At 42.8% G+C, this 5,732-nt stretch overlaps 1 protein-coding gene across 1 annotated transcript; it reads left to right on the top strand.

Annotated features, from left to right (window-relative positions):
- The first annotated feature begins 2,684 nt into the window (after positions 1-2,684).
- Positions 2,685-5,201, top strand: LOC129884436 (uncharacterized). The gene is made up of 2 exons (XM_055958733.1): positions 2,685-4,005; positions 4,498-5,201. Exons 1-2 carry the CDS (start codon positions 2,685-2,687, stop codon positions 5,199-5,201), a joined length of 2,025 nt encoding a protein of 674 aa, XP_055814708.1.
- The last annotated feature ends 531 nt before the right edge of the window (positions 5,202-5,732 follow it).

Below are 5,732 nucleotides of genomic sequence, written 5' to 3'. Positions count from 1 at the left end.
TTGCTGCCTAATACTGATGAGCATAATTACCATATTCATAAGCACAGTGCAGCTGGACACACTCCTGTCTCTTTGAATGATGCTGATAAGTTGTTTAAATCCAATGAAGTAGATGCTCTACCTGGTATTGCTCCTAACAATTCTATGCAGGGGAATGAATCTGTCATTAACAAGCCTAACTCTCATTCTGATAAACAAACCAACAACATGGTGCAAACCCATAAGATTACAAATACTCAGAATAATTTTCCCAAAATTTCCTCTAACTTTGATAAGATTAGTCCCAACAACCAAGTCACTAAATTAGTTAGTAGCCAACCTCAACAAACTGACAACAACAATATAAATCCTCCAAGGAACCAGTTCCCTATTAGAAAGGAACAGGTCCCTCATCCAGCACCATACACTGTTATACAAACCTTTGCCTCCAAACTAAGGCTGAACCAAGCTAAAAATGATGTCCCTCTGAATTTAGCTACTCCTATATACACTACCAGACAAGGCCTACCAGCTGTCATCTATGACAAAGAGGACTTCATGGTGAAATTAGCTGAAAGATGCAAATACACACTTGTTGGAAAATTTAGCAGCACAATGCCTAAAGTGGAGCTAATAAGAAAAAGCTTCATTCTCCAAACTCAACTGGTTGGGGGTGTCAAAATTGCCCACTTCAATGCCAGGCATGTGTACATTGATCTGGACAATGACTTGGACTACACAACTGTGTGGACCAAACAAAGAATGACAATTGAAGGCCAAACTATGAGGATCCAAACCTGGACTCCAACTTTTAGGCCTGAAGAGGAGACCCCCATTGTACCAGTTTGGGTTGCCCTTCCTGAACTCCCCTGGCACTGTTATGATAAGGAGTTCCTGACCACTCTCCTTGCTCCTGTGGGGAAAGTACTCTTCATGGATGCAGCCTCTATTCAGAAGACTAGGGGAAGCACTGCTAAGGTAAGAGTACAGGTAAACCTTACACAAGAGAGACCCCATCATGTATGGCTTGGGCATGACAAAAGTGATCCTACAATAGGAAGGTGGCAGGAACTTTTGTATGACAGTGTGCCTGAGTACTGCATGTACTGCAAGCATCAGGGGCATATGGTGCATGTGTGTAATATCAAGAGAAGAGATGAAGAACAGATGAAGAAGAAAAGCCCTGAAAATACAACAAAAAATACAAGCCAAACTCAGGGAGAGAACAAAGAACACAACCAACCTCAACCTGATAACTCACAGGTGCACCAAAATCCTTTGACATCCAATATACCACAACAATCACAGAACAATAAGGCTAGCAAGGAGGACAATGCTTGGCAAACTCAGAGAAGGAAACAAAACAAAGGACATATTAATGGCCAGCTGAACCAAGAAACAAGAGCTGCAGGAGTATTAACCAAAGGTAAGTATGTTGCAGTGCAGCAAACCAAAGTAAATCCAGGTAAGACTACTACTTCTATCTCTATTCCAAATATTCATGTTGATCTTGCTATGCAAGATCAACCCACTAACCAAATTGCAGGAGCTACAGACAACCAGAAGAACCTTTTGTTGAAGAGTTCATCAACAAGGCAGGCAAGCACAACAACTGAGAGGCAAGGTATTGACTTATCTCTCCCACAAACCCCATCCCCCCATATTGCATGCACAAGTACTAGCTTAATAGGTATTATGCAAGGGACCAATGCTGCAAGGACTTCAGGTATTGACTTATCACTCCCAATACCCCTGAACCTCCCAAAGATTAATATTGTTGCTGCTGATCTGGTAGTTGAAGGAGGAAAGGATGGAAGTGTACAGGAGAACCCCACTAACATGCAGGATGGGGAAACCAATAAGGGAGGGGTATCCCCTCATGCTATGCATGAGAGTATTGTTGAACCTAGGAGTGACTCTAGAGCTCCTGCTACCTCTGTTCAAAAAACTCCAACACACCCCCCTACCCCTGCAGCTAGTCATATTGATGAACTTACCATGCAAGCTAGCAAAGGTGCCATGGCCAAAAACCTGGGATCTCACCCTAGTACTAGTGGTAAAAGTTCTACTGTTCAGAAGAATAAGCTAAGCAAGAAAAGAAGAGAAGCCATTAAAAAGAAAATACAAGAAATGAACTCAGCTGAGAAATGTCAAACTCCCAAAATGGACAGGGTGATAGTACAGCAAGGGGAGCAGGGGTGCCAACAATTTGTCTTAGATGATGACCAGGTGGGGATGGATATCACTCCTCTCCAAGCCCATTGCATTCCCACATCTCCCAGAAATTCAGCTGAAATCATCCCTGAGAGAGTTACTGATCTACCTCAGCTCACCTGCACCCTCAACACCAACATACAAGATCTTACAGATGAGTATGCTGTGTGTGAGTCTGAGAATGAGGAAGATTTTGATGACCAACCTCTGTAAGACCATGAGGATGATGATAATAATAGTGAGAGTGAGCAATTGATCAAGATTTTCAGTCCCTCTTCTGATAATGTTTATGAAGATGAAATTAAGCAAGCAACTAGTTCACAGGGATTATCTCCTAGAGGGATTCATAGGACCAGACTTAGCACTAAACCAAAAACCTCTTCAACATCTGTCCTCACTGGCAGGCCAAATACCAGGCTCCAAACTCTCAAACCTTTTAAATGATTAGCATCCTTAGTTGGAATGTGAGGGGTATTAATACCCAAGGAGCTATGGAGAGAATTAAACTTCTCAAAAACATACATCATATCTCTATCATTGCCATTTTAGAACCTTTCTCTGACAATACTCAACTGCAGTACTTCAGAAATCTTCTCAACATGGACTATGCTACTCATAACCCTAATGGTAAAATTTGGATTTTCTGGACAAAAGATGTGAGTTGCACTATTTTGGAAAATGAGGAACAGCTGATCACTTGTGACATTAACCATGTTATGAGCCCTAATCAGTTCATTACTACCTTTGTGTATGCCAAGTGTAAGGACCACCTCAGAAGGCCTCTATGGGATAGCATGCTGCAGCAGTCCACTACCTCTCTTCCATGGTGTACTGTAGGTGACTTCAATGTTATTACTGACCCTGAAGAAAAACTTGGGGGGGTCATGTATAATATGAGAAAGAGCCTTGAGTTCATTAGTATTATAGAGGCTAGTGGCCTGCAAGACCTTGGCTTTACAGGGCAGAAATACACCTGGTGCAATCAAAGAGGCATCATGTCCAGGGTATGGAAGAGACTTGATAGGGGAATGGTTAATGATAAATGGCTGGAAACCATGCCCCTTACTTCCATAACTCATCTTCCATCAGTTGGTTCTGATCATTGCCCTCTTCTTATGGAAATGATAGATCAACATCATAATCCCATCAAATACTTCAAGTTCCTTAACTGTTGGCCTGAACAACCTTCCTTTATGGATCTTGTTGAGAATTGCTGGAGCAGGTCCATTGAGGGTAATCCAATGTGGATCTTTCACATGAAGATGAAGAGGCTTGCTAATACTCTTAGTAACTGGTCTAGGAACCAATTTGGTGATATCCATGCTAAAGTTAAAGAGTATGAGGAAGCTGTTAGACAAGCTGAAGAGGACCTGATTAACAGGCAATCCAATGAAAACAGATCCAAGCTTCATGCCATCAATGCTGAATACATCAGGTATATGAAAATGGAGAATACTATCCTTAGGCAAAAGACTCAGCTGCAGTGGTTTAAAGAAGGTGATATGAATTCTAGTTACTTCCATGCCCTGATTAGAGGCAGAAGAAGGAAGTTGTACATTCACAGGATTCAGACTGAGGAAGGCTCATGGGTGCAGGGTGATGCTGAAATAGCTGAGGCAGCCTGTGAGCATTTCCAGCAGATCTTCACTGGGGAAGAGAATTACATCCAGCAGCATAACCTTCAATGCATCCCCCCTATGGTTACTGACCAGCAAAATGAGACCCTCCAAGCCACCCCATCTATGGAAGAGCTGAAAACTGTGGTCTTTGCCATGAATCCCAACTCAGCAGCTGGCCCTGATGGGATGAATGGCAAATTCTTCCAAGTATGCTGGGATATCATCAAAGAAGACCTCCTTAGTGTAGTCAATTCCTTCTTCTGTGGTCAGACTATGCCTAAATACTTCTCTCATGCTTGCTTAGTTCTCCTCCCCAAAGTAAAGCACCCTACCAAAATTTCTGAATTCAGGCCCATAAGTCTGAGTAATTTTACTAACAAAATCATATCCAAACTCCTTTGTCTTAGATTAGCCCCTATTCTGCCTAACCTCATCTCTCTTAACCAATCAGGCTTTGTTAAAAATAGGAGCATCTCTGAGAATATCATGCTGGCCCAAGAAATCATCCACCAGATAAAAAAGCCTAACATAGGAGGCAATGTTGTGATCAAACTTGACATGGCCAAAGCTTATGATAGGGTCTCTTGGTCCTACACTTGCCTGGTTCTGAGAAGAATGGGCTTTGGTGAAAGATTCATTGATATGGCATGGAGAATCATGGCTGATAATTGGTATTCTGTCATAGTTAATGGATCTAGACATGGTTTCTTTCACTCCACAAGGGGCCTCAAGCAGGGTGACCCTCTATCCCCAGCCTTATTCATCCTTGGAGCTGAAGTTCTCTCTAGACTTATGAACAAACTTCATCATCATCCTCAGTTCCATGGATTCTACATGTCTCAAAAGGGTCCTCAGATTAACCACCTTAGCTTTGCTGATGATATCATTATTTTTGCTTCTGGAAGGAAGCAAACCTTGACTCTCATCATGGAGACTTTGGATACTTATGAAAAGACCTCTGGACAACTGATCAACAAACATAAAAGCCACTTCATGATTCCTTCCAATGCTTTCCAATCTACTGTGCAGAGAATCAAGGATATTACTGGCTTCACTCAAAAGAGCAGCCCCATCACCTACCTGGGATGCCCCATTTACATTGGAAGGCAGAGAATTATCTACTACTCTGAGCTTATTGCAAAGGTAGTTAATAAGATCACAGGATGGCAGGCAAAGATCCTGAGCTATGGGGGCAGAGTTACTCTTGTCAAACATGTCATACAAGCCATGCCTATTCACTTGCTTGCAGCCAGCACTCCACCCTCCACTACCATCAAGCAAATCCAAAGTATTACTGCCAACTTCTTTTGGGGGTGGAAGAATGACAAAAGGAAGTACCATTGGTCTTCTTGGAAGAACCTGAGTTTCCCATATGATGAGGGGGCATAGGGGTCAGACAAATTGCTGATGTTGCTAAGTCCTTTCAATACAAGCAATGGTGGACTCTTAGAACCAAGAACACCTTGTGGGGTGACTTCCTTAAAGCCAAGTATTGTCAGAGGGCTAATATCATCACCAAGAAATGGGATACTGGCCAATCCCTTACTTGGAAACACCTGATGCACAACAAGACTCACATGGAGCCTCATATTCAATGGCAAATCTTGTCTGGTACTTGCCTCTTTTGGTGGGACAACTGGCTGGGGGTTGGACCTCTAGCACTTTTCACCACTAACAGTTGCAGGTTCAACAACATTCAGGTTTCTGCCTTCTTGACCAATGGTCAATGGAATGTGGATCTTGTCATACAAAAGGCTCCTCCCCAACTTGTGTCAACCATCCTGGCTACCTACATCAACTATCAGCCTCTCCAGCAAGATCAACCAAGCTGGAAGCTCACTAGCTCTGGGGAGTTCAGTTGTTCCACAGCATGGGAGCTCATCAGAGCCAAAAGACCCAAGACTAAGCTCAATTCTTCCA

The sequence above is a fragment of the Solanum dulcamara genome, chromosome 4, assembly GCF_947179165.1.
Source record: "Solanum dulcamara chromosome 4, daSolDulc1.2, whole genome shotgun sequence".
Classification (NCBI taxonomy): domain Eukaryota; kingdom Viridiplantae; phylum Streptophyta; class Magnoliopsida; order Solanales; family Solanaceae; genus Solanum; species Solanum dulcamara.
The sequence above is the reverse complement of the archived record's forward strand: the minus strand, read 5'-3'. Positions and strand labels throughout refer to the sequence as shown.

Coding starts and splice junctions, on each gene's coding strand:
- LOC129884436 (XM_055958733.1), top strand. CDS start 2,685: ATGGAGAGAATTAAACTTCTCAAAAACATACATCATATCTCTATCATT. Junction 4,006..4,497: donor TGGCCCTGATGGGATGAATG/GCAAATTCTTCC, acceptor ATTCTGTCATAG/TTAATGGATCTAGACATGGT.